Source organism: Manacus candei, unplaced genomic scaffold (assembly GCF_025592945.1).
Source record: "Manacus candei isolate 608988 ecotype Guabito, Panama unplaced genomic scaffold, ASM2559294v1 h1tg000023l, whole genome shotgun sequence".
NCBI classification, from domain to species: Eukaryota; Metazoa; Chordata; class Aves; order Passeriformes; family Pipridae; genus Manacus; species Manacus candei.
The window spans coordinates 1,309,213-1,336,561 of record NW_026138071.1 but is presented as its reverse complement, the minus strand read 5'-3'; the positions used below and the strand labels follow the sequence as shown (position 1 = coordinate 1,336,561).

Here is a 27,349-nt window from a genome sequence, read left to right as displayed (position 1 = left end):
CATTTAATTAAAAGACTCCTGAAAATCAAGTAAACTTCTTATAATGGGGAAAATTCCATCCAGGATTTAGCTGGGATTACTCTGGAGGAAAATAATCCACCCCCCTGGATCACTGAGCTGCATAGCCCACATACAGTCCTTTACACTGATGCCACTGAGTACTAAGCCCTGCACCCTGTTTATTTTGCAGACCAGTATCCAGCAGGCACTGGAACGTCTCCAAATGACATCCTTCCCTTGGGTTGAGCTGCAGGAGAGTCAAAAAAGCAGAGGAAGACAAGTGTATCTCACTAGACAGCAGAGATTTTAATACATCAAACCAGAGATGCAAAGCGAGATAGGAACTCTCATGAAAGGTACTCAACAAATTTACTCATAACGATGCTCCAGGCAATCAGACATCATTTTAAACCTGTTCTGCAAGAAATCCTAGTTTGGGCAACTCCTCAGAGATGAATGTACTGGCCTGCTTGGGAAAGGAAAAAAAAAAAAACTGATGTACATTATTAGAGATCTGTGAAAAAAAAGATCATTTTATTTATGCTTCCAATGAGCATTCTAACAGACTCGTCCCCGAGATGGTCTGCTGCAATACTGAACCATCAATTTCACGGATCAGAGACACAGAATAAATAAATAAATAAAGCGAAGAAAACCTCTTCTGAGCTTCTGCAGTCGAGTGCCACAGCACTCTGGAAGATGTGCCTCTTCTTAAGATCACTCATTAAAACATTAAGCAAGGAGAGTAAGTACCAGACTGGTGGACTCTGAGCATTTTGTGGGCTCCCTTCATATAAAAAAGTTTCCCCAAGTGCTCAGAGAGGAGCGAAACCCCATTTTCAGTACTACTGGAGTGGAGTCACCAACTGCACAGCGACTTGTGTGTGTGTGTGTGTGTGTGTGTGTGTGTGTGAGCCGTCAGAGCATCCCCACGGGAGATGAGGACCACTCTCTGAGTGTCACGCAGACTTGGGTGGACGACACAAGGTGCGAGTGAGGGACGGTACGAGGTGCGAGCGTGGAGATCGGTCACCGGCAGGGCGAAAGTTTCTGTGTGGCTTTCTGCTACCGCTCCTCATCCCATCGATTAACACACAACGCTCAGTCAAACATAACGGGGCAGCGCTTGTCCCTGAACAGAAGTGGCTACAGTTGCTTCCATTAAGAATATATAGCGAGCGATGTGTATATATAGCTGTTCTGCGGTTTTTAAGGCGAAGGTGTAACACCCCGCGAATGCAGTCCGTGCCCCGCCGCGCTGCCGGAGCGCGGGTCCCCACCGCTCGCAACCGGGACCACAGAGGGAAGGGGGGGCAAGGGTGCAGCGCAGTGCTGGGGGCCGGCGGGGATGAGCGGGAGCCGCAGCAGGGATGAGCGGAGAGCCCCGGCCCCGGGCAGGGGGGCAGCGCGGACCCGCGTCCCGCCGGCAGCGCGGAGCGGGCACTCGGCAAAGCGGGGCGGCGGAGGGGCAGGCAGCCAGGAACGGGGGCGAGAGGAGAAGAGGACACAAACGGTAACGGAGAGCACCGAGGCGGGTTTGGGGGACAACCCGCCTTCCGGAGCGGCGTTCGCGGGGCCCGGGGCGGCGGGAGCGGAGCGGCCCTTACCTCTGCAGGGCTGCAGCGGGGCGGCCAGGAGGAGGAGGCGGAGGAGGAGGAGCGGGGGGGGCCGGCGGGCGGCGGCGGGGGCCGGCAGCCCCCCTCGGCGGGGCATGGTGCGGCGGCCGGGGCGGCCGGGCAGCCCTTCCCGGCCGGGCCCTCCCCGCCGCCTTTTGTGCGGCCGCGGCGGCGGCGGCGGGAGGAGGAGGCGGGGGCGGCGCCGCGGAGCTGCCCGGGGGCGGCGGGACGGGACGGGATGGGAGGGTGTGCGTGTCCGCGTGTCCGTGTCCGTGTGTCCGTGCGCCTGTGCGTGTGTCTGCCCCGCTCCCGAGGGCGCGCTGCCGGCTCCCCGCCCCGCGCAGGGAGGCGTAGCCCAGTCCGTGCGGACGCGGAGCGGGACCCGCGGGCACGGCCGGGCCCAGTCCCACGGGTGGGTTTGTGTGCGCAGGGGCACACACACGATCACACGGGCACGGACAGGCTGCCTCTGCACGCCCGCCCGCGTTCATACACAGCGCTCGCATGCGGACGTGAGTGCCCGCATGTGCGTGCCCGCATCACGCGAGTACATGCGTGCGCAGAGCATCCCCGCACCCGCACACACGCACCTGCGTGAGGACACACGCGTGCACGTACCCGCACACACATATATGTGCACACACACGCGTATATCCTTCACAGACACACTCACGGATCCACAGGCAGCCGGGCAGGTACCTACAGTCAGACACGCCCGGTGCACAGACACACGCACAGACACACCCACGTCTGTACCCACAGGCACACGAAGAATGCGCGCCCTCCTCTCCCGCTCGCAGCAGGGCTTGCGCTCATTCCCCACGGGTCAGTGCCTGCTCTTACGTGGCGTTTTCCTGCTTCAGGGATTTTCTCTGTGCAAACAGACTGTGTCCATCTGCTGAAAGGCTCTCTGAGCCAGGGCACCCAGGCAGCGCTGCACTGCCTGACGGCTTTTTGGCACTATTCGTGCACCCACCGCTTGGGCCATCAACACTTCAGATCTAGAGGAAACATACGATTTACTATTGTGTTTGGGTTGCTGGAGGGCTTTCTGTTTTCTTCTGTTTTTAAAATAAATCGTAAACCAACCACAGAGCTGATCATTGATTTTAAAAGCAATTTGTAGTAATAGGTAACTTACCTATGACCTGCAGCCCTTCATACCACTTTAGCATAATGTCTAATAGATCTCACCGTCAGATTTTGCTTAAAACACATATGCTGTGTTGCTGTTCTCAGACAGAAGTGATTAACTGTTAATGCCACCTGCCAAAGTTTCCCTTTATGTGCACTGATTTCCAATGCTGCTTTCACAAACCTCACTGATTTCTTTAGCCTCTCCAAAGCACTGGGAGAATGCAGGTTTGCAGTTAAAGTGACTATTTGTTGTTTTAGGAAATACACACCTACAAAAGTTGTAGCATTTTAACTGTCCCAGTGCTGGTAAATCAGAGTAACTCCTGTTGGGCTGTCGGAGCATCGCAACCATACTGCTTGCAACCAGTGCAAAAATATCACTAAATGCCTCACTGCCATGGTAGGAATGTGGTGTGTGGGCCAGGCAGTGACCTACAGGCTGCCCTCAAGCTTTGTCTGTGCATGGGGAAAGGGACAGCATCATCTCTCCCTGTTATCCCAAGAACACAATAAGGTTCATGCTGTCACCCTTTATTAATAATAAAATTAGTATTGACCATGTTGAGTCTGACCTGGAAATGCAAGACATTTAAAGCAGGTTGTTCCTCTGTGGTATGTTTTTAATATTCCTGTGAAAAGAAAGAAAATTAAATGCATAGCCTGCACTTGCAAGAGATAAAGTACCTGATATGAGCTGTACTGCCCCAAGAAGCCTCATGTAGACCTAGAAGTCCCTTCTCAGATCTTCTGGCCATGCCCAAGTCCCCCGAGACATGACTACATCTACTGCCATCTATGGATAGGCTCATGTGTGAGAGCTTTAATCACATTTGTAGTAGGAGCAGGGAGACCCTCATCCCTTGGCTCTGTGTCTGCCATGCTGACCAGGGACTGCTGGGTGGGGGAGCAGATGCACAGGGGCGAGTGGTGAATGAGCAAGAGGGAAAAAGGAAAAGCAGGATCACGGGAGAAAAAAACTATTTGGAGGGAAGGAAACCACCTTCTGAGACTCAACTGTGGCATCTCAAGGAGCAGAGAAGAAGGTTTGCGGAAGAAGGCATTGCTTTCAGAAGGAATGTGTTGCAGTGGGACTGGAGCCAGGCGAGGCGTAGGAGCTCACCAGTCACTGGTTATATTTAGCTGGGCTCAGTCGAGGTCGAGTGCCTGCTCTTGCTCTCTGCAGGCACCTGGAGCATTGCTACAAGCACCCGGTGCCTGCTGTGCCCAGGCTGACCTCATCCCACAGACCCTGTGAGAAACCCCCACGAAAAGGGAGAAGGTCAGGAGCTGGTACATCTTTTCAGCCGTAAGCTGTTGTCAGTGCTCAGCATCTGCTATTTGTCAGGTACTCCTATCATCGTGTTTTTCAAGCCAAACCCCTATGAAGGTCCCACAGGGTCACAGGACACATAGCTCATCCCATTAGACCACTGTTGATGAACAGACTACAGTTCAGGCCCGGGGCTCTCCAGGGAAAGACCCCTGGAGCTGCAGGGAAGGAAGTGCTGTGGCTTCCCCAATGAGAACAGTGTTAATACCCTTCTCCAAAACCAGTGCTATGCTCTTGCCCCACATGCAGCAGCAAAAGGGGATGTGGTTGCACTAATGACCAAGTGAGCAGCTGTGACACCAAGAGGGGGAATTTGCAATGGCTGAACATGGGGAATGCACCCACCATGGGGTGGGCAGCTGGGCCCCAGAGCAAGCAGGGAGCCTTGTGTCCCTGAGGTTGGCCATGGACCAAGAAATGAGGTAGGAACAGAGGTAATGTGTGGCCTGGAATGAGCTCTCCAGAGAAAGTGTTGATATAAATCCTTCCTTTTTGCTGGTGATAAGGGTGCCAGACCAATGTGTTTTTCTGGGTGTTTTGTTTTTCTGGAGTTAGGGATGGGGTGGCAATAGATGCCCAAAAAGAAGATTGTCTCCTTGTACAAAACCAGATAATCCCTTCATCTTTCTCCTGGGATTTCCTTGTTCTAAATAAGGGACTGAGAAAAAAAAGCTATTAGTGCTCATGTCTTAATGACATTGTTATATGATATACTCAGTAGAAGATGAGTTTGAGGCAGCACCAAGATTTTGGGATGAGAACCAAAAGACGGGCTCTGTCTCCTGGGGATCATGAAAGGATGACCTGCAAAGTTACCCTTGACCTCCAGGAACAGCTATCACCACTACCTATGTCTTTTCTCTCTTGACCATCATGTCTCCTGTCTACAAAATGCCATTACTGAGCATCACATAGCCCATAGGACTGAGATCCCTCAAGCTCCTTGAAGTATTTAAGTGCCACAGGTGCCCTGGGACTTGAGTTTTCAGTATCATTGCACAGTTCTGCTGGAATATAGAAAGGAAAATCCCGGTCTGGGAAGGCCTGATCTTTGTGCTCACTTTCTTATCATTTGCATTTTAAAGCTATAGTCAAAGTAGGACATAAACCCAGTGTATCTGACCTGGGCATGCATTTGCAAGTGATGCAATTGTAAGTTGGTTCTTTGGCTCATTTACTATCAGTTAAAACAAATAAAATCCTTTATCGGAGATACTTCAGATGCATTAAAGATAGGTTTTCATTGTCATATCTTCCTTGTGTCAGGAAGGGTGGATAAAAGCATCTGAGTCATGTCTAGATGTCTGCAATGGCACTGAAGAGGTTCTAGATTTTTAATGATGACTCTTTTTTCTGATCCAGTCTGAGCAAAATGCCAGTCCCAGGTCACTGTCCAAGACAACTGCGTGTTTCAGGATGAAGCTCCACCTCTGCCTTAATGTTTCACGAAATATTGCCACCATCCTGCAGTAAGATCCTCTGACTTTCTCCCATTTCTAGACTCTGTGGTATAAGTTAAGGTTTGCTACTTAGCTAGCAGCTCCAACTGGAAGAGATATCTTCCAACTGGATGTAACTCATTATAGCCACATTTTTTGGTATAATATTCTACTACTGTCGTATCAACTACCATATTTGCATTAAATTCAGAAACCATAGGATCCCAGACATGCTCTCTAGTGTGCCAGAAGGACCAGCTAAGACAGCTAAGATTACCCATTTCATGAAGTCACAGTGAAGACAGGGATGGCTGGAGGGGGAATTTGGGTGCAGCCTGGCCTCAGGCACCACTGGTGCACAACAGGTCCTGAACATCCCTCAGTCCTTTGCTCCAGGCAGCTCTCTATAAAATAAAAGATGGTCAAACTGGAACCCAGATGGTGAACAAGCTGGACTGATTTATGGTTTTAATAAAAAGGATTTTGGGGGGAGCTAGGGTCAGGCTAGGATGTAGAATCAGAGCTATGAAATAAAAGGCAAACTCATTTGAACCTTGGAAACCTCCACCATGTCACAAACAGTTCTTGTATTAGGAAAACACTTTCTTTTCCTTTCCAGATCCTCACCATGCTGCTGGCTGGGTCCTCCTGGCTGTGATGTGCTGGGAAATGGGAGCACAGAAGCACAGGCTGTGGGCACCCTGCAGCTTTGCTGTCCCCACACTGCCCCCCTCCCAATCAGGCCACAGACCTGGCTGATGGGGTTTTCACCACCATGGAAAAAGTTTGTGTCCTGCTTTTTCCAAGGAAACTATAAGAAAAAATACAATTCACACAAAATTCTTGTCAGTAATAGGCAACTACCACATGCCAAAAATTACAGCCATGAATTCAATCCTATTTCTATTCTCTGGTTAAAGATGCAGCTGGTGTCGCTTCTGCCTGCTATAAAAATAGATATAAAAGTATCTATTTTTACCATCTGAGAACCAACCTCTGTTCTCAGACACTCAAGAGGTACTACTCCTGACCTGCTGAAAAGCAGCATTGCAACATTGCTGGGAAGCAGAGAGCAACACCTAAAATTCTCTTGCCAAGTTTTGACCCTCTCCTACATGAAAAAAGGCAAAGTTCAGCATAAATCTCTGAGCAAGTCTATACCTGAAGCTGCTGGGCTGGAAAGTGAGGGAGGTACGTGGGGGAGATTTTCCTCATGCCTCTAAGGTGCAAAAACTTGAGTCTTTCAGACAAAGATGATGAAGCCAGACCAAATATGGCAAGTTTTGGTGTTCCTACAGCCCCTAGAGCAGGCTGGGGGGCACTTGGCTGCCCGAGCAGCTATTTCAGGAGGGGCTCACTGATGTGCTGAACTGAAATGGGTGATGGATATCTCCAGCCATAAGCCACCCCAAAAAATATGCCCATATCCCCCGGAGTTAAGGACTGTGCCATCAAAGGGACAGGCGTGGGGATGCACAAGGCTGTGACACAGGAGAGGGTTAAAAATTATTAGCTCCATGGAAACCCGCCTGTGGTATCTGTTAATGGTTAGCTCCAATTAAAATGTGCCTTTGGTGTGCCCTATCCTGCAACTGCAAAGAGCCAGCTCCATCTTGTGGCCAGGGACTCTGCCTGGTCCCAGAGAGGAAGGAGCGAGCGGGAGGAGGGTTTGATAGCTTGAGGATCCGTCCCCACCACCCTGCACGGCGTGATCAGAAATATTCTCTCTTCCTGCACTTCTTGCCTCAGTTGAACCTGTCCCACTTTGGTTAGCGCTCCGGGAGAGCCACAAAAGCCAGGAGTATTTGCTGGACACATCTAGCAGAGGGTTTCTTATAAGCAGAGAGCCCAAAGAGATTCCCTTTGTATGCCTATGTGTAGGGGAAGAATCATTAAATATGATTTAAAATGTCAGCAGGTAAAGCCAGACAGGTTTGGCTCCACTCAGATCTCTGGCAAAATTCCCACTGAATGAAGTAAAAACTTCAGTCCTAAGCACCTGGACAAGCAGAGTGCTCTGGAGGTACAGACAGATTTCCGAGGAATTCACCTGGATCTGTGCAGTTTGGACCTCCCAATGTCCCATGCAGCTTTTTCAAATCTCAGTTGACACTTGGCTATTTAATCTCTACATGAAATAAATCACTGGACTCTGGTATTTTGCTTGTTTTTCTGGCAAGCAGTTTTTGCCCAGCATGAGCTTGCTGCAGAGTCTGTTCACACCAAACTTGGAGGACAAAATAGTTGAGAAATACTGAAGTCTACAAGGAAAAACCTTGCTTTTAAAAGAATAATAATGTACTGTTACACATATGCAACACAAGCCCTGTTTCATTTATAGGAATGATATACAGACCCAGATCCACAATTCCTCCCCAGAGACCCCTATTCCCATTAATGTCAGTGCAAGTTAGGCACTAAAATACCTGCCTGGACTTGACCCCTGGTTCACACCAATTTAAACATTCCTCTGCTTGAGAGGGGATTAGGAACCTTAGCACTATAATGACCTTTTGAATTCATTGACTGTTCCAGATATGAAACATTTCTTTTTTTAACTTCTGGCTGATTTACCCCATAAAAGGATCTCTATGGATAAAAGACTTCAGAGAAAGACTTTTTTTCCCCAAAGTCTCATTCATGCAGCAGACTTTCTTTCCCCAGCTACATCCAGACATCAGGGACAGGTAGCAATGCCACTGAGGAGGGTCTAGGGGGGCTCTCTCAGGAGCATTGAGGGATTTCCTTGCGATGGACGTTACTCTGGGAAGCTGTTAATGTCACTTTCAAAAAATGACTGCCAAGAGATGACCAAACTGGGAAACCAGCTGGGACAAATGTCCCTTTAGGGTGCTACCAGTGTATTAGTGTTTCAGAATGGGGGGGGGGGGGGGAAAGGAAGAAAATTCTTGGTTGGCATAGATGCCCACCAAAAGCAATGTCGGTCCTTCCACAGTCCTCTTTGGAGTCCTGGGCAATATTTTTTATTCCTCCCAGTGCCCTGTTTTTCTTTTTCCACTTTATCTGGCCCTGAAAGTCTCCCAGTTCCCCTGGGGAAATCTCTGCCATGTTTGGGCCACCAGCTGGGCAGATATTTTCTTTCTCTGCTTCCCTTGATGTTGCCCACCCTAGAGGGTGCCATGGGGGACACTGTCCAGGATTTGGAGACATGGCCCAGGGAATTTGGAACAGAGGGAAGCAGATGAGGCACAGATCCTTCATAAGCTGTTTTGCTTCTACCAGGAGAGGGAGAGTGGGAGCTGTTGGTCTTGGTTTGTTTTTCCTGGAGGAGAAGAATAGAGTTTGCTCTCTAGAGATTTGTCTTTGGAGCTTGTGTGTGAAAGGCAGCACCTTCCGCATTCAAAAGCAGGAAGCATTTTGCATTTTTTCAGTTGCTTGCTTGTGAAATTTTTTCTTTGTTTCTTTTATGAGACTGTTTTTACATAAACAGCAGAGCCTCATGTACAGCACTTACCCTGCCTGTCCCTGTTCTATGAGCAGCCTGAGCATAATTAGGACATACAAGACCCACTATGTACCCATGAAACAGGCATCACCTTTCAGCCCATGCTGTGTTGAATAAAACAGGGCAATGCATGCAGGTGAGAAATGTGCCTCTGACCTAGGGTGTCCATCCAGTCCCAGTCTCTGCCCCAGAGACTGTAACAGGAGGGAATGTCTTGGGGGCCCAGTTCCTTTTATAGTCCCTTCCTCCAGCATACCTGCTTTCTCATCCTGTTTTTAGGCATTTGCATCCTTGAATTTGCTTAATCTCCTCTTGAACCTGCAGATACAGCATCCACAGCATCCTGTGACAGCAAGCTCACAGCTTTGTGTACCCCTGGATTCTGGTGGGTGTTTGGCTGCCGCCCTGAGTCAGTGGCTTCGGAGACCCACCAGTGAGAGCTCAGTGTGTCTCAGTGAGTCTATAGGGTGTGATGGGCTGGCCATGCCTGGGCACACAGCTGGGTACTGCAGCTCCCTGCACCTGCACCACTGGGCTGTGTTGCTCCTCTGGTCCTCAGGATCAGTGCTGCCTGGTCCTGGTCACTTATTAACAACCACTTTTTCTATTTGACCTTATCCCTCCTGTTACCTAGTTACTTCACTTACTTTCCTTTACTCCTGTTAGCTTTTTATGCTATGTTACCTTTGTACTTCTGATAGCTCTGGCTCCTCCGGCTGATCCACTGCACACTGGCACATATATGAAGCTCCCCAACAGCTTCATCTATAAAAGCAGCCACAAAGATATCACTGACCTTCTCTGCTACATTATCATCCCCATCTGCCCCTTTTATACCCTTGATATCAACATTCCCACTGATTTCCTGACTACCTTTGTGGTTTTGATGCATTTAAAGAGCCTTGTATCAGCAACAAGGCAATTTATGGATTCTTATTTTTCGCCCTGTTTATTTCCTTTTCAGTTGCAACCTGACATGTTTTATGGATTCCCCTGTTCTTAGAGCACTTTGGGCTTTTACGGTTGGGTTTGGGGGTTTTTTTGACTAGTTGCTGTAAAAATCAGTACCTTCAGCTCATACCCCAAAACCTGGAAGAGGTCAATTTAATCATACTGGGAACCCTTGGTAAGGAAAGCTGCTCCATCCACAGACACCAGACAAAAGGTTTTGAAGTGGAGAGTGTTACTGTGCTAAAAATGGTAAGGTGAAGGGTGGAAAATGGGGATAAAATAGCAATTGATGACTTTGCATTTGCCAAACTTGACAAATGGCATTCCTCCTCTCACAGGAGTGGCAGATGAGGCAGCGTTAGGCTTGCCTCGCTTGCCTTGCTGTGATTTGTGGCCCTGGGCTATTGAACCCAAAATTTCAAGCACCATCCCAGGTCTCTAGGTTGTACCAAGGTCCAGTCAACCTCCTGAGCCCCAGATGAAGCCAAGGTGGTCTCCCCAAAACCAGCTAGGGACAGTCATGTTCACCATGGCACCTACCTGAATGCCTTCAGCCTTCACCTGAGTTTCTCTAAACACTCTCCATACTGGGGGTTTCTGTTCGGGAAGCCATTCCTACCAAGGAGGTGAACACTTCTCGCTGGAGGAGAGGTTCATTATCCCTTACCTCTGTCCCTCTGGTTGTTAGGAGTGCTATTGTTCACCCTGAAAAGAGCCAGCCATCAAACTCACAGTACAGAAGAAATGAAAAGTAGGACCTCTTGGTCTGTAATAGTGTCTTACCTCCATTATTCACTCTTACTTGTTTATGCCTCCAGCCTGGCACATCACATGCAGGATCTATGTAAAAACAGTCTCATAAAGGAAAAAAGGGGTGGTTCTCACCAAGAGATAAACAGAAAAAAATGCAAAGTGCTTCCTGCTTTCAGGCCTGAAAGGTGCTGCTTTTCACATGCTAGTTTGGATGCTGGGCTTTGCTGGTGAGAGTGTGGATGCAGAGTTTTAGGTCTCAGTTTTCAGGCTGCTTTCAGGTATAAGCAGTGCTAACAACAGCAGGCCTGATCACCCCACCCATTCTTACCCCACATCCCATTACATTCCTGTGGTGCAGCTCCTCTAATGCAGCTGCCCAGACTCATGTTCTTACCCCACTACCATCCCCAGCACCATATCCTTCCCCTCCCACCCCACATTGGTTGAGTATGCTTGGGTGTATCCAGAAAAATGAAGAATGGCATGTGACTGAAGCTATCCAAATATCCCCATACAAGTACATGTTATAACCAGGTAAACCTCTATCCCAACTCCTTTAGCACTGTTTAGCACAACCTGTGCAAATGTGCCAAGCAATTACACTCTCTAGAGTAATTTTTGGTCTAGGACAAAATTAGGTGGCAGACTTGAGTGGCAGCACCTTTCCACCTCCTCTGCAGGTCATGTGCCAGCAGGACACTCTGCATCTCAGGGAAGAAGATGGGTGGGAAAATCCGGGATGTGAAACAAGTGTGGCAGATCCTTGGAGCCTCTCAGCCTGCAGGCATGTCCTCACTCACACAGATGGATGAAGGTTGCACCCAGATCCCTTTTCCATACCTGGTTGGATTTTGAAGGATGGACAGCTGAAAGAAAGCATGAGCCAAGCAGCAGCAGCCATAAAACACCACAAAGAGCTCTTTTCCGTTATCACATTTCCCAGCAGAATCACACACTGTTAATAGCCAAAGAGAAGTAAAATATCTGAAAGCTTGCCCTTTCAGTACAGAATTCCAGTCCAGATAAAATAACTGTATCCGCCTTTGAAATGCTAAAGAGTAGTAGGCTCACTGTGGTATCTGATAGCCCCTCCCTAGCATGGGCTAAATGAGACCTGCTTGCAGTAGCGGAAATTAGCTTTGAATTAGAGCAATGAAAATTCCAGCCCAGCTAAATGACACACACACCTGACTATTTTTGCTGCTTTTATTATCAGTGGCAGCAAATATCTGGATATCACACCCTCAATAAAGTTTTACTGCATTAAAGTTTCGTTTATCATTGAGCTTTCAGCTGCATTTCCAATCTCTATTGCTTTGCAAAAGAATAGGAGATAACACTTAAAGGCCTTTTCATGTGCCTCTGTAGCAGGCTACTGTTACTTGTATTTTAAGGATCCTCTGCCCTGAGTGGATGGAACCAGACCATTCACTTCAATGAAAAACCACAATGACCTGTCCGGTGGGCTGCTATTTCTTGATATAGAGAAATCTCTTTATTTGACTCCATGTAACCCCAAGTTTCACTCTGCCATATAAAGAAGGGGAGGAGGGGGTATTCCAGCAAAAGCAGCCAGCTGAAGGAAGTAGAAAACTACACTCAGCTTCATGACTTTTTGCCAGTTCCTGTCTATATCCCACCCGTTTTCCAGTGTCTCACACCGTGCAAACTCCCCGGAGTGGAGTTTGCATGAGGTTAACGGAATGCTGCTGGCAGCAGAACCTTTTCCTGCTGCTGAAAAATCAGAGAAAAAGGGAAAAAGGAGAGGACTTAGCAGAAGTATTAGAAGCTGGGAGAATCTTCTTCACCTGGGTTATGGTGGAGACACACAGGGCTCAAAGAAAAAGAAAGGGGCATTAGCCATGCATTAAACTGCTGGGGGAGGGAGCCAGTCCCCCTTGCAGGGCTTTATTAGCTGGAGGAAGGATGGGGCCTCTGCCTCTTGTGGTAAGTGTAGCCACCATGCCTTGCTTTGCTCCTCACGGGTGAGTAGTCTCAGAGGAAAAGTCAAGAAAATAAGACTAAACCTCTACCATCCTTTGAATAAGGTATCATGACTAGCCAAATCCAGCTAGCCCTGCTCACATGGAGTAAAGGCTACCTTAAGCAGGTTGAGATGCACTCAGATGGTGGGCATTGGCTAATGCCATCAGAAGCTACAGGCCCTGCCAATGGCAGACACTGTGCAGCCAGGTGACAGCAGCAGAGGGGACAGGAGTCAACAGGAAGAAAGAAATAGTGAAAGCCCAGGAAAACAACAGAGACAAAATGGCACCTTTTCTCACCAGTCTACTTCTGGAAAGCAGGGTCTACTTTCTTTTGCTAGAAAAGCCACACGAAAAAGATCAGGACTGTTTCTTTCTCAGTTTTCAACTGCAAAAATTAGGAGCTCGTTTTGATCATGGAGAGCACTGAAAATATGTATCTGCATGGACATCCTGGTAACCTTTACAGCCACATACAGTGTTCTCAACCACTGACCCCCAAACTTGTCACTTAAGCTGAAAGATGCTTCTTTTTTCAGCTGTGTGCCATTAGCAGCTGCCATCAAAGAGAGCAGCTTGTCCAGCATTTTCAAAGGAGATCCACTGCATTAACTACCCAGTTCTCACTGAAAACAACCACTGAAAAGTGGTGCCAGCCTTACAACAATAAACATTTTAGCTTCATTAAGATTTAATAACATTTCTGATCAGAACCGCTGAGTAAAAGCTGGATGCTGATGTAACCAGTCTGTGCACACTTGTGTCTAAATTCAGCACAAATTTCAACATAAAATAGTCTCCAGAGTTATAAAAAACCCACTTACACCACTGGGAGCAACATAAGAAAGTCTTGGTACTGAGAAAAAATAATGTTTAATAGGAAAAGTTAATCTGCATATATAAGATCCAAACCAGAAAATATAACAGAATTAAATGATGTTTTAAATGAATGTAAACTATAAATATATGTACATATGTGTGCTTATACATATTTTATATATATATATATAAAGGAAATGTTAATGCTAGCCAATAGATAATGCATACTCAGTAAAATGTGGATTCTTTTACAGATAGATTTACTGACCATATGTAAGAAATCGGGGGGAAAAAAACCAAACACCAACCTTAAGATCATTCAAATATAAAGAGTGCAAGAGAAAAAAAAATCTAACACTTTCCACAGGAACTGAGAATATAAAATCAATGCAGTTGGGTAGCAAGGAGAACAAAGTTGTTTGTTTGAAGATATTGTTTCTTGCCATTTTATTGGGAAGGAAGGCTGTGGAAAACATCAGACAAGTGCCATTGTCTTACACAACACATGTCAGCAGAGATCTGAACAAAATGCTTTCAGATAGGAAATACGGGGGGTTGAGGAGGGTAAAAAAGACTGTACCTGATATAGTAAAGTAAAACAGGGTAGGATCTCATGAAGAACAGTTTTGATCTGCCCAAAGCCTTAGTTGAAATTGAGTGAGCACAAATAAAGGTAAAGGTCTGGATGCTGACATTTTTCAGCATCACACATACTGCTTGGACCATCTTCCAGAAGAACTGAAAACCAGCAGGATTAAAATCCTGATATCTTGTATACACTCGCTCTCTTGCCAGTGTACTGACCTTCTCAAAGAAGTCTAATGTTTATTGGAGCTCATTAGTTTTTTCAAAAGATATCTTCTTCTTTTCCCTATCCCCTACTACATTTTCCCCTTATTTCAGAGTTGTCCATGATCTCTTTCAGGCGGGGGTCTTCTTTTAGAAAATCTTGAGAGAATCTGGAGTCAAGGACTTTGTAGTCTCCTCTGCTGAAGTAACTGCATTGGTGAGAGGCTGCGAAACTCTTTGGTCTGACCCATTGTTGCAGTGGTCGTAGGTCCTTCTACTGCTCTTGTCACTTAGTATCTGCTCTGCATCCTAAAGCCCCCACGCTCCTGTGATGTTTCGTACTACAGAGAATTTAGACAAGAGGAGAAGAGAAATGAGAAGTAGCTCTGGGTCAGAAAGTTCCTTTCTCAGAAGAGTTCAACATGTAGCACACTGCATGTGAGAGCCCCTTCACCAACCCTCAAGGAAAACCAAACAGGCAGACTTGAATCAGTGAGAAGTAGACACCTTTGGAAAGTTAGAAATGCCCAAATCCATGCAAATCTGACCAATCAACTAACTACTTAGATGTTTTTCTTCTCTTAATTGGCAGCTTTTTAAAAGCTGTTGGTTTTTTTAAACATCAGATATCCGGGTTGCTCCTGTCACGGTTTAGACCTCAATTCTGCAAAACATGTAAATGTATTACAATTAAACAGATTTCTTCACTTAACAGGGACATTTTCTTGCACCACAGAGGTGGAGCAAAAATGTCATTTCAACAAGATTTGAACATACAATGTGCTTCCTATTTACTTGATTCATGTTGAACCCAGCAAATTAATCATATCATAGCATACACTTCTCAAGGCCCAGCTTCCTCTACAGCTCCCTTGCAAAATTCAGGGATAAAACAGGCATTTTTTTTTAGAACACGCCTTCCAGCTAATGACACACCTCTACTGACCAGGCTCCTCTGGGCTATAGCAATGCAAAAGCTTCTTCATGGCACTTCACACTTTGCCCCTTTGCAGCGCTGCAGCAGCTGCAGAGGCTCTTGCTGTGAACAAAGCAGCAGCAGAGCAGGTGGGAGGACACCGACCCTCTGGGCAGCTGTCCCAGCTTAAACTGTCTGTAAATCTTGCGTGATGCTGCAGCTGGGAAGTGCCACTGCAGCACCTGTTGACTCCACAACTGGCTTAAAAGAAGCACAGGTGGTAACAGCCTGTGATGCTTGCAGGCACACTTGTGGTGAGGAATGTTTGGACAGTGCAGTCAAATGTTCTATGACACAGCAGACCCCTGGGCAGCCAAGCTGTTGCTTTGGCCATTGCTTTTCACTTGTGACTCAAGGATGACTACTGGGACTTTAGAGAGATCTTTATGAGTTGAGTGCTGATCTCTGTAATAAGGCAAAGTTTTTCAGCTGACGCTACAGTTGTTTGGATGCCTTTATACCACTGTGGCCTTCTAGATCAAGGGAGGATGGACAAAGTGAAGTTTAGGTTCCAGCAGTGTCTGTAGCCCACAATACTATGCTCGTCTGTAGGACTTACTCTCTAGACCCTTCACCATGCAATTCCCACAGGTCTATGTGAAACACTTACCAAATCATCATAATCCCTCTCCAAAAAATGACCTTTATTTGTGGAAGGTATCTCATATGGGTTGTTTGGCTGATATCCTGGGTTTGCATGGCCAGAAGTGGTCTGGACTCTGGGGAACGTTATGGTCGGTCTATCATCAGAGATATCTGTGTCGGAATATCCTGACTTTATCAGCCTCTTCTTCTCTGGATTTTGTTTGTGTTTGGCTCTTCAGAGGAAATGAAAGAACAAAGGAGGTTTTAAAAGACCATTTAGTGTGCCTTACTTATTAAGTCAGTCAAACTTATTGAGTTGTCCACTCCCACCTTATTTTGACTTCTCAGTCCTGTTCTGAAACTCACAACTGATTTTTGTAGCATACCTACTGCATAACCCTTGTTATCATTGTTATAATTGTTATTATTGCATAAGAGTACAAAGTTTGGCGTCTTTTCTCACAGGTGAGGCAAAGCTGCCAGGAGAGACAGAGGGGGACTTTGGCCTCTTTCAGCTAGTTCCTAGGGTAAAGGAGTTTCTTTCAACCGCCACTAGCTCTAACTGACTATCCAGAGGAAGAAATGAGGCATTCATTAGACTCAGTTAAGAAAAGGTGCCCTCGTGCCTGCAGCCAAAGCTGGACAAGTACACTTGACACCAGCTTGTGCACCTGCTGGCGAGCAGTGTCTGCTGCGGGCGGTCTCGTAGGCATCGTTGCTTGGGCAGTGCTGGGAGCAAAGGCAGAGGAGCTGCTTGACTATTTATTGTGTGGAGAGAAGTGAGGAGGTGCAACTGCAATCAGACATTTGCCAGTACACCAGGAATAGCAAGCTTTGAGGAGATGCTTGGCTGAAAATTACACCTGTATTGAGCTGAAAAGGCCATACCAGGCCTTGAGCTGAAGTGTGAGCAGGGAAAGCTGCAGAGGGTCTGAATTTGGGCCACACAGTCTTCTGATATCAGCATCCTTCTTCAGTCTTATCCAGATGCCATATCAATACTGGCTAGGGCAGGATTATGACTCATGGATCAGGTGTGTATTTTGAAGACTCGACTGAAGCTTTCATAGTTGAATTCACAGCAAGACAATAAATGCTTCTTGGAAGAGCACATAGGTAAGAGCAAATTCTGATGACTGTATGGCTTAAATGAACATGTCTGCCCAACTAGGCCTGCAACCTCATCCACAGCCCTGCTCCTTTCTAAATTTCTGCTTAGTTCTCTATGAACATGCAGCAATGCAGCTTCAATTATAAGAAATACTCTTACCTTGCTGAAATTACAGAGACTGCTATCACTAAACTCAGGATAATGGCTCCAAGAATTGTACCCACTATTATAAGGATGAGTTCAGTGTCTGCAGAAAAAAAAACCAGCAAACAAAACACATCAATTGATCAATTGAAAACTCATGGTGAATATTGAAAAACAAGTTCTGTACCTATCTGGAAGGAAGGAAGGAAGGAAGGCAGGCAGGAAGGAAGAAAGGAAGGAAGGAAAATATGGAAGATGTCATTTATTCCCAGGCTCCTTGTGCTTACAAATGTCTGTGGGCACAGGAAGATGTATATCAAGGATCTGCATTACAGACCATCTCTTCTGAATGCTATTTTGATCACAGCTCAAGTTCCTGACACCATGCACTGAATGGTTTTACACATAGTTATAGCTGAGGGACAGGAACAACTAAGAGGGTGCAGGGGTTCTTAAGCTAGTATTGCTGCTAAAATGTGTAGTTAGGTATCAAACAGGCTCTTTCCATGCCCTAAGCATATAAGGCATAAGATAAATTTCACTCCTTTTTTTCCCTAAAGTTTCCCTGCTGTAAGTGCAGAACAAAGGCATGCCTAAAGGCTGCTACTTGTAATGTTTTTAATTTCAGACAGATTAAACATTACCAGGTATTTTTCCACATTATAATTAAAAATTGGAAATTCTTATACTTACTGTCAGTGCAGTTCTCCCCGGAATAGCCCACTTGACAACTACAGGAGAGAACACAGAAAAAGAAGAAAGAAAGAAAGAAAAGATAATGTCATTAAGCAGATGATTTTTAAAGTCCTTTCTAACCAAACCATTCTATAATTCTATGATCACAAAACAATAGTATATTTCCCCCTTTTATCTGTAATTTCACTGCAAGGTGTGTTCGTTACAGGTTTCCTCTTAATATTGAATTCTTTACTTTCATTAGAGTAAAACAATCTGAGATTTTCAGAATGATTGGTGATCTGGGCACTCAAAGTTTCAAGTTCTTAGTCTGAAAAACGTTAAAAAGACCTAATTTTTCTAAAGAACTAAGCTCTGCACCTCTGAGCCACTGTCTTTATCAAAAGCCTCAACATAAGGTCTGTAAGGACTGGGCACTCTATATCTTCCTTCCATACTAGTTTCTTGTGTTTGAAATATATCAACTTTATGGTAAGAAGTGTTCAGTGTGCAGCAACAATAACTACAAAAAGAGCTGAATTAATGGACATGGGGAGTAAGGTCCCCCTGCTTATTCACCAGAGCAGAGCACAACCAGTCACTTACTCAGCTTTACCAGCAAAACACCACCGTTCTGCTCTGATCCTGACAGAAATACCCTCAGAGAGAAAACCAAGATGAAATAACATAGGTCTGAAAGTTATCAGGAAACACTCCCCACTGAAATCAATGGAAACATTCCAGGGATTTGATGCCTCTTGCTCTAATGCCTGTTGCTTACTAAACACTTCAGCATACCAGTTCCCACGGTCCATTTACTCTGAGTTTGTGTTTATGTAGTGAAGTAGTTTATCCTCTTCGCTGACTCATGGGTGACCCTGGGCCTCCTTGGCTTTCCTCTCAGGTATTATGAGTGACCACGAAAGACTAATGCCAAGCAGTAAAAATGCCATAACTTGGGACACAATGGGAATTTGTCCACCGGTGAACCACCTTAGGCACCTCTCTGATTCACACAGCTGCAGCCTGTTCCTCTAGACTGCGTCTGACCCCATGTCAGATGTCCCTCTCCCCTATCTTTGCCTAGAACATGGGAATGCAGTAAAAGGCTGAATACTCACGGTACGCATTCTCCATCTTCTCCATCTTTCTCTTCAAAGTTAGTCATACATGTGCATTTTGGGATCCCTTCTTTTATTGTGCAGTACTTGTGTGCTTGCGCAGAGCAGCTTTTACTGCAAGCTGTATTTTCAGGGGGAAAAAATACGAGTTAATTGAAGATAGCCCCTCCCCAAATCAGTGTTAAAGGTAGCCCCTCTCCCCCCTTTTTTATTGCACTGAGAACATATACAACTCTCTCATTCTTCAAAGCACCAGAATGGCTTTTTTAGGACTATACCTATGTAGAACAGAAACTGAAATACAAAAGTACAAAATTAGAAGTAAACTGGCTTTGTTTAAAACCATTCAGCTTTATCAAAAAGGAAATCTATCTAGACTGCATCTAACATAGGCAAGCAATGACCTGCAGTTTGATCTGACAGCAGATAATTTGTATTGCAACTGATCTAAAACTGGATCAGATTTAGACAGGTTAAGACAGGTTAGGGGCCACAAAGGCCTACACTGGATCACATCTCACTGGGCTTTATTGCAGCCAGCTTTCATAACTTTATCATAGGTGTTTGAAATATTTATTGTTTTTCTTAAAATCTCATATCTTAGAGCTTTTTTAGTTTCTGTAGTGTAAAAATTTTAGTTTCCATAAGAAGAAAATAAGGTACATCTCAGGGCTTTGGAGGACAGCTAAAAATATAAACAGAGTACCCATTAAAACATTCAAAACTGTAAAGAAAGTAAACTCAACAACTAACAGCTCCTAAAAGTCACAGAAATAATTCTTTCCACAAAAACCTGTCTAAATCCAGGTCATGCAAACCTAGAATTATGAACAATGAACAGGTCGTTGTAGTGCATCCTGAGGGTTCTAGTTCTGTCAACATTCCCATAGCTGCCTTCAAGTAGCATGCAGAGCTTATTCCCAAAATATGTACTAGCAGAGAAGGCTGTGAATATAGGATTCAATTTGTTCCATCCTTCACCTGTTTAGGTTTCAGTTCTTACCAAGAGTCTAACAATGCATTTAAAGAATTGCCCATTCACTGCTTTCAGTGATGATTTTGTCAAGCTTTAGTAGTTTATTCTACTGGAATAGAATTATGGATGTGTTCAAAGTGAAATGTGAGAAGGTGTTTCTATGGCTTTCTTAATAAGACACACATTCCATGATTTTTAGAGGTCAGCACAATTGCACAGCATCCTTTTTCAACAAGGGACTGAGACAGGGAATAAGCAGGTCAGACTTTCAGGGATAGATAAAGGAGCAAGGTTCTTACCTGAACAAGAACGATCATCCCATTCTGTCTTTTCTAAACCACTTTTGCACTGGCATTCTGGAAACGTGTCTTCTACACAGACTGTGGTTTGAGTATCACATTCAAACACATCACATTTCCTTGCCTCTTTAAAAGAGAAACAGGGAGCAAACCTGAGTACTAATAATATTTCGTAGAAAGCAGTGCACTTGCTCAGTAAATCATAAACCGATTATTTAGTAATTCTAAAGAAAAAAAACTTGTGAGTTCTTTTCCTGGGACATCAATATGCAGGTTTTTGGACCAGCCATTTCTTTTCCCTTGCTCTTTACCAGTTAAGGTCCTGTTTCCATCATACATTCTGACTTCCTTTTTCTCAGCCTCCTGCAACTGCCTCCAAACCTTCCTGGCTTCCAGTCTATGAAAAGGGAATTTCTACCCATAAGTTCATATTCTGAACACTGGATTTCTGACTCACCTTGAAAAAAACCCTACAGAAAAAAACCATCACTATTCCCTTAGTTTTTTCCACAGTTGAACTGTGAGGCCCAGATCCCATACAGCTCTACATAGATATAAATATTTATGGGCAAGCAGCTCATTTCATGAGCAGTGTTAGTATCCTTTTTGCCCAGTACATTGCTCTTTAGATGTATGACCCAGTGGTGGGAATGGTTTAAAAACCTCAGTGCATGGCACACATTAGAGGGATGTGCTGGTGCTTTTCAAGCTCTCAGGTTTTTTCTATTCCCTCTCACATTTAGGAACAGCACACAAGAAAATGTCGTGGTTGAGGTGGATATGGTCACCTCCAGAGACCAAGCTCAGGCTATAAGCCATGAAATAGACAATTCTAATTATTAGCTATACCTTGAGAGAAAGCTGGTTTCAAAATAGGATCATATTAAAAAAAAAAAAAAGAGAGAGAGAGAAAAAATCCATAGTTTATTTAGGAAATCATTCTCCAAGTAATTTAGTAAAGCAAGAATTTACTAGTTTAGATCAATGAATCACTTAGCTCTGTAGCTAATCAGTGAGGCCTCATTTCAGTTACCATAGCTAATTATAGAAGTCTAAAGAGAGTTTCATCCTATTTTTCCAGAAAAATACTGACTTACTCTCAGAAGGACAATATATGTCTGTATATATTTTATCCTGATTTTTCCCACCACTTAACACTCAGCAGGTTAAAATCACCATGCCATTGCTTACTTAGGAGTAAGTATTTTCCTTCTCTTCTCTACACAGGAAGTAGAAAGCCTTAATAAGACAAAAAAGCCTAGCACTGCATGGTTGAATCTTCAAAATTATACAAGATAGAACATTAAGCTCCTTAAAATCAACAAGGCTTGTGCTTTGATGGGCTTTTATGCACACAGAAATCCTCCAATCAGGTCTCGAGATAGGAACCTCTGTTTCTGCTGATTATTTACTTCCACAGTAAGGAGTTACATACCTTCGTAAAAAGAGACATAGGACGAATTTTCTTTTATTGCTTGTCGTACTGCAAGAGAAACTGATTCATTGGTCACACTTGAGTTCTCCTTAAACAGGTTCATCACGGTTACAGTCGTTTGAGAAGCACTTCTGGATTTTTCTGAAGGTCTGAAAAGTACAGATAGTTCCATTTTAAAGTCTCATATAATCCATACGAATAGCAAAGACAAGAGAAATTTTCTGCCAAATCTCCCTCTCTCCCCTAGCTTATTTCTTCCCATAGCATAGGTAATTGCCAAGACACCTGCAAATGAGTTTGTCTAGCTTAGGAATGCATTAACAGCCATCTTTCTAGTAGATCCAAATATAAATAGGTAGCTGTTGGATTTAATGCTAACAGCATTGCTCCTTCGTGTGCTGTTGACACACAGTTGACATTTTTAACTGAGCTAACCTCAAGTTAGCTGCAGTGTGGAGGACCTTATCTGTTAAGCCCTAACTTTCACATGCTTGCATCAGCCTTGGTGTCATCCAGGCATGGTGTGGAGAACCCATCCTGAAGCATGGTGAGGATAATTCAGGGTATGACCATAGTGAATTCAGAAGGGTCTGTTTGCAATGTAGAGGTATCTATGCCAACTGCACACTAGCTGGGCTGGATTCAGCTGGACATCAGCCTCCCTGGGGCGAGGTGGAGAACAGCAGTGACTATCCAGTTCTTCAGTTAAACTTCATGCTGCTGGGATATGCACACAAATATCTTTAAGTGGCAGATTGCTGTAGTACCTTGAGATGTTACTGTGCCCTGTGTGTTTGTCACAACTGCTCTGTTGGAAGTTACTGCCCTCGCAACCCTGCTGGAACAACACTCTGCTTAACTGCTTAGTCCATGGGGTTCACTGAAAGGGCTTACACTGCTGTGTGTGCTACCATGCCAGGCTTTGCTTGATGTGGCTTAGGAACCACTCACAAAGAAGCTGGCAGAGCTCTGGGGACAGTAACGGAGCTCTAACAGATGGAGATGGGAAGAGAGAGATATCTCAGTGTCCACCTAGACCAGCAAAGGACCTTATTTCCACAGCTACAGTCACCACAGCTCATTCAATTCAACCTGCCATCAGGAGAGACCAACAAGTGCACAGTGAGATGCATTTTGTATGCCTTCTGTAATAAGGGTGTTTTTTAAATTAATTGGGAGTTCGAGCTGGATCTCCAAGTATTCATAGGAACCTCAGAGTTAACTGTTACAATTTCAGATATGTCAGATGTTACAGGGGACTGCTAGTTATAGCATAGTGCTATATCCTACATGGTGCTAAAAGTGGGACATCCGCAGTGGACCTGTCAGCCAGCCCATTTCACAGACATTTTGGGGGAAAAATGGGGCCAGCATTCCAGAAACCTTAAAAATATGAAAAGAATGTCCTTCTTTAAGGGAAAGTGTTCTGAACTGAACTCATCTGATATCTTTTATTGAACTGAGTATTCCATGGGGAACAGATTAAAATGGGGTGTGTGGGAAACACGTACTGTGCAAAAAACAAACTGGCAAACTTACTGAATTTCCACGATGACTGTCTGTTCATAGGTCGATAAATTTCTGAAGGCCTTTTCAAACTATAAAAGAAGAAATGAATTGTGGTTAAAGGAAGCAGAAACATAGACCAAAATCACATGAACCACTGAGGCTTCAGCTGTAAAGTTTTAATCAAGAACATGCTACTATAGGCACAAATAAAGCAAGCTGGTCAGTTACATACACTGGCAGGGTGTTGCAGAAGAGGAGTAGTGGGGTGGTGCTGTAGAATATGGGAGGACAGGGAGTATGGGAGAGCAGTGGAGGGAGGGAGATTGAATGTCAGGCAGTGCATTAGGATAGCTGGACTGGACTGGACTGGCTGGATAGCTACAAACACTCTATTGCAAACTCACTGCTTAGGAGGCTGTCTCCTAAGCAGTACCAATCTACGAGAGAGAAGAGGGAGAAGTAGGCATCCTTCCAGATGGCACATGTCCCTGAGATGCAGTGAAATGGGATCATAAGGGGTTGATCTTGTGGGGAGAAGCACAGCACTGATGAAAGCACTGGGAGTGGAATGGAGGCAGTAGAAAAGTCACTGCTCTCCCTCATCCCATGTGAAGCAAGGAACAACTAGTGGTGGCAGCTGCCTTCAACTGCCACACAAGCAAGAGACACCATGAGAAAAGGATAGGATGTCTAATTCAACTGAAATGAAAGCTAAACTATCCTTTTCAATAACATTAAAATAATTTTCTATTCTATTTTCACTTTTGCATTCTGTTACTACATTATGCCTATTCTAGTCCTACATATCATTCTCTTCTGTTGCCATGCCATGAACAAATGCTGGACAAAAAAATTGAGGAAAATATTTTTAAACATTCTGGAGGAACAATTTTTGGTCACTTTCTGATAAAACATTCACAGGAAGCAATATAATAACAGGCAGAAATTGATAATCAGTTTTGATGATTTCTCATTAATATCTGGTGAATATTTTTTGATCAGATGTCTAGTAGAGGTGCATATCTCTTCTTCCTTACTACCAGAAAGAGACATAAGCAAATCCACTTGTTTCAACATGGCAGTATAAATTAAACTGCTCATCTTATTTTTCCAGGAAATCATTTACCAGATTTTATGTACAATCATAGAATACTCAAAATGTGTAGTATCCATTTAATTAACAGCATTAAAATGCTAGTACTGGTAGGCTTATGGAAGAGGCTTGTTATTCAGGTATTTAGAAACAGCTGAACAGCCATTCTGAAAAGTTTGTGCTGTGTGAAAATGATAATTTTCTCAAAAAAAAAAATTGTTCATTTTTACTTATACCCACTGAGTATTGTTGAATCTCCAGTGAACAGTGGAGTTCAGAAACTCAGTAGGCTGAACAACTTCACTCAGCCCCATTGTTTCTGGAGAGGGACCGGTGAAAGATGCAAAGCAATTTATGTGAGAACTCCCCAGAATCAAAGTGGTATTAAAAATGCAGACATTACTTTAATCAGGTACTTCCCTGAGGGCAAAATTCAAGTCTTTTACAAATAGGTCTAAAGTAGTATGAAGAGTTCTTTGAAAGAAGTAGTTTTCTCAAGTGCAACTCTTCTGGGCTCCACATTAAAGGCAATGTGTGTCCTCTCTGTCTGTATAACACCCAGTACAACATGAAATATACAGAAAAAAACCAACATTGTCACTCACAAATTCTGATACACCGTTGAACACCTCTTCATATGCTGTGGAATTCACAGTTTTAACACTATCATTGGAGTATTGATTCACACTAATGACCCCTGGGTATACATCCCCTGAAATGAGAAGAGAGAATACAAGTTAGAAAGCATTCAAGAAAGTCAGGTTTCACCTTAGAGTTCTCCAGCCTTCAGTAATGGGGAAATACAATGCGGAAGGCAACCATTGCTATTTTTCATATACTGGAGGGATCAGTAGGGAACAAATGTTTGCTCAATCAATTTAGTCACAATGGGGTATTTACTCTGGCTACCTGGGAAGAAGGCAGGATCCTGGGCTCAACCAAATTGTCCTGATTATGAAACTGAATAACATTAAACTGTCAGAATGGCCTAAAACTAAAAGACTCTCCGTGAGGTGTTACAACATTTAATGAGAAAATATGTATATAAAGGACTCCAAAACTGCAGCTACTAAGCAGGTAACATGGTTCACCATATCAGAGAAAGTGATTCAGTATCAACCTGCTTCTTAGGCCTCACAAGTAAATTTGAGAATCTTGCTTGCTGGCACTTAAAATATTTGCTCACACACTTGGCCTTCAGCAGCATCTCAGAGAAGCATTTCAACAGGACGGTGATGAGTATTGGGGAAGTCAATCTGGTTGTTCAGAGGTCTTCATGAGTTTGGACCTTTGTAAATCCTCAAAACTGATACTGATGGTAGGTTTACACTTGCATTTTTTCCTGCTTTTCACTCATTTCAATCTCCAGCACCCCTGACAGAGAACTCAGCTTTTCCTAGAACCTTAACCTCTTTGGCTCTCACTCTTTTGTGAGGTAACAATCTAGGTCATTGTAGCAGTGGCTATCTGCAAAGCAAGGAATTGCTGAGCAGTCACTTTCCCAGATTGATTATGTTTTCAGTTATAACATGAAAACAAGGGATATGGGAAGAAAAATTCACCTGAACAGGCAACTAAAAACACAGATGCCCTTCTGCAAACTCACCTTTGTAACAATTCTTATCCTCGTTGCTATAGTAGAATCCATAGTCACACTGGCAGGTATACTTGCTTTTTAAAGAAACACATTTAGCAAAATTTCTTCCACAAGGGTCTGAACTGCAGAAGTTCTCTGATACAAAATTGAAAGACATTGATGTTAGTATTTCTATGAAATTGCAATAGCCAGTTCACATATAAAATACTTCATATATTGAATAGTTCATGTGTACTTCTACTAAAGGAATCTACCAGGTATGTTTTAGAGAGTATAGATGCAATTACAGAGCACACAGCTGTATGTTGCTTGCTTAATGTCCATATAGTAACTGTTTTCCCTATACAATCCAGCAGGATATCACAGTGAGGACTCGGGGTATGGCTGAATTTCATTATCTGTCATATTGAGCATTCACAACTCTACTTAATACAACTAAAACCAAATCAAACAAAGAAAGTATATCAAGGCTTGTCAAAGTCAGTGACTGTTAGAAAAAGGCAGACTACAATAGCCTGTGAGTCTTTAATACTGCACTGGTGCATACTTGCCTTATTATGACAGTCATGGCACGGTCCATAACTGCAGACAGACTATTAAAATGAGGACTCCAAAGTTAATTATCATAGTATATTTTCTCTGAGTAATTGTACCTTTTGTAAAGATTTTAGAGTATATATTTTATATCTATCACTAATTTAAATGGTTAAGAAGTAATTAAAAGTCATATTTCAATATAAATTATACTTAGGATGGTATTACAGTTCTCTTCCGAGACAACAGATTCTTCTTTTTACCCTGCCTGGTATCTTTCACTTAACTCTATAGGTATGTTCTTGTGGATAAGACATTTTCTGTGCAATGGGGAAAAAAACAGTAATTTTTATTCAACCTCCAAAAAGCAAAAAGAAAAACACTGAATGAAGCTACAACGCCTCTAAGGTTCATCTTCAGATATTGTTTCCAGAGACCCTACTGAAGCCAATATTTTCTCCTGATGGAAGAGATCCCAAGTAGAAAGAAACAACACTTGTGAAATCATCTAAACACAATCCACTTGCAGCAAGAGCCAGCAGGGAACAGTGATGGGGAGACACAGTATTAAATGGGGACATGTTATCTACTCTGGAATGCCCTAGTGGGATGGGGGATGGTGGAGTATGGAGAACACCTGGGAAGGAAAGATGTACAGTTCCCCAGACAAGGCTCCTGGGCTCAGCCCTGTGCTGCTGTGTGCCCCAACTCCCTCCCTGCCTGAGCTCCAATCAATCTAGGACACAGCTACCTGCAGGGCCCTGGCAGGGGCTGCCCTGGACATGTCTTTGCAGGGATCCTCTTCTACCCAGGCCTGCTGCAGGCGGCAAGGGCAGCAAGCAGGAAAACAGCAGCCTGCATATTCACAGCCTTGATCTGGACACCTTTGACTCCCCTGGGAGAGGATCTCAGGGAAACCTGGGCACAGGAACTTATCCCACTCTGGGGGCACTGCAGAGCTCCCAAGTACTTGGGTACTCCAATATAATCCCACAAGGGGCTGCCTGAA

At 44.4% G+C, this 27,349-nt stretch overlaps 2 protein-coding genes across 51 annotated transcripts in view; both read right to left on the bottom strand.

Moving 5' to 3' along the window:
* Window positions 1–1,819, bottom strand: part of ITGB5 (integrin subunit beta 5) — a 58,478-nt gene extending 56,659 nt beyond the window's left edge. The window contains exon 1 of the mRNA XM_051787562.1: window positions 1,608–1,819. Coding sequence (XP_051643522.1) covers window positions 1,608–1,713 — 106 coding nt within the window. The 5' untranslated portion in view covers window positions 1,714–1,819. The remainder of the gene's footprint in view (window positions 1–1,607) is intronic.
* A 12,109-nt stretch (window positions 1,820–13,928) lies between these two features.
* MUC13 (mucin 13, cell surface associated) overlaps window positions 13,929–27,349 on the bottom strand; it is a 29,986-nt gene continuing 16,565 nt past the window's right edge. For all 50 annotated transcript variants that reach the window (XM_051787612.1, XM_051787613.1, XM_051787580.1 and 47 more), the window contains 10 exons: window positions 25,816–25,941; window positions 24,815–24,921; window positions 23,147–23,205; window positions 21,608–21,756; window positions 20,173–20,298; window positions 18,898–19,018; window positions 17,795–17,832; window positions 17,117–17,204; window positions 15,872–16,079; window positions 13,929–14,626 (listed from right to left, as the gene is read on the bottom strand). In XM_051787612.1, coding sequence (XP_051643572.1) covers window positions 14,576–14,626; window positions 15,872–16,079; window positions 17,117–17,204; window positions 17,795–17,832; window positions 18,898–19,018; window positions 20,173–20,298; window positions 21,608–21,756; window positions 23,147–23,205; window positions 24,815–24,921; window positions 25,816–25,941 — 1,073 coding nt within the window. In that variant the 3' untranslated portion in view covers window positions 13,929–14,575. The remainder of the gene's footprint in view (window positions 14,627–15,871; window positions 16,080–17,116; window positions 17,205–17,794; window positions 17,833–18,897; window positions 19,019–20,172; window positions 20,299–21,607; window positions 21,757–23,146; window positions 23,206–24,814; window positions 24,922–25,815; window positions 25,942–27,349) is intronic.